At 39.4% G+C, this 1,090-nt stretch overlaps 1 protein-coding gene across 1 annotated transcript; it reads right to left on the minus strand.

Moving 5' to 3' along the window:
- Nucleotides 1-378: 378 nt before the first annotated feature.
- Nucleotides 379-1,090, minus strand: LOC114174064 (auxin-responsive protein SAUR77-like). The gene has a single exon (XM_028058806.1). The coding sequence runs from the start codon at nucleotides 983-985 to the stop codon at nucleotides 593-595; it is 393 nt and encodes a 130-aa protein (XP_027914607.1). The 5' UTR covers nucleotides 986-1,090; the 3' UTR covers nucleotides 379-592.

Here is a 1,090-nt window from a genome sequence, read left to right on the forward strand (position 1 = left end):
AACACGACAAAAACATTAGCTACTATGATGCATTTGCAGACACCAGTTGAAACATCTTTCGGCAGAGAAATTGTAATAATGAAGGTTTTGTTTTTCTTTCTTATAGGTCGTAAATTCAGAGAAAATGCACCTTTCATCAGAGATGTAACATGAGTGCAGAACACATGTAATAATCACGTAAACAAAAAACAGCATCCTAATCCGTTGCTTGTTTGCATTTGAGAAAAAAAAGCCTTCGAAAGTCAGCAATTAAAATCGAAATTAATTAATAAATACATTAATTAGGCTTAAATTAAACATCTAAGCAAGTTCAGGATGTTGTCGACAGACACACCTCAACCAACAAAGATCAGAAGCCAAGAAACTTAAAAGAAAATCTTCTGTAAAAGGAATTTCTTTTGTCTCAATCAACACAAAATAACAAGGTGGGGTGTGGAACAATTAACCATGGATCGCGTATCAACCACATAGTATGCATTAGAAACTGTATTTTTCCCGTATCTGAAATTTACAAACATAGTATAGTAGCTGTGGTGCGATGAAAGATAAAGGCAGTGTGTGATTAAGATGATGAGTGATTGATTACAGAGATTCAGAGATCGTGAGTATAGAAGTCAATAATCTCCTTCAGATTGAGCTGGAACAACGAAGAAGCATCATTGTGCATGAGCCACAACATGTGCTCGAACAAAATGTCATCCACATCGACAAAGATTACTCTTCTTTGAGAAGACGTGAAATGGAAGTGCTTCTTCTCCGCCGCAGGGTCCTTCTTCATGGATATATCCATCAAAACGCGAAAGGGGCTCTCTTGCAATATGAAAGGCTCCACCATAAACACCCTCTTCTCTTTTCCGACCACCACCGTCACGCTCTTCTCCGATTCTTCCTCCAACAACCCCTCTTTAGGAAGCGCCATGTAACGCAAACGAGAACCAGTGGAACGACGCCGGATCAATGAAACCGGCATCACCAAACAATCCATGGATGCAGCAGAAGCAAGGTACGATGTTCCAGCTGAAAAAGAAAAGAAGAAGAAGAAGAAGACGACGAAGAAAGTGGATGATATCTCTTGTGACTCTAGAACCTG

The sequence above is a fragment of the Vigna unguiculata genome, chromosome 2 (genome assembly GCF_004118075.2).
Source record: "Vigna unguiculata cultivar IT97K-499-35 chromosome 2, ASM411807v1, whole genome shotgun sequence".
Taxonomy (NCBI): domain Eukaryota; kingdom Viridiplantae; phylum Streptophyta; class Magnoliopsida; order Fabales; family Fabaceae; genus Vigna; species Vigna unguiculata.

Bases quoted from the DNA above. Each gene is read 5' to 3' on its own strand.
- LOC114174064 (XM_028058806.1), bottom strand. From the start codon at position 985: ATGGATTGTTTGGTGATGCCGGTTTCATTGATCCGGCGTCGTTCCACT.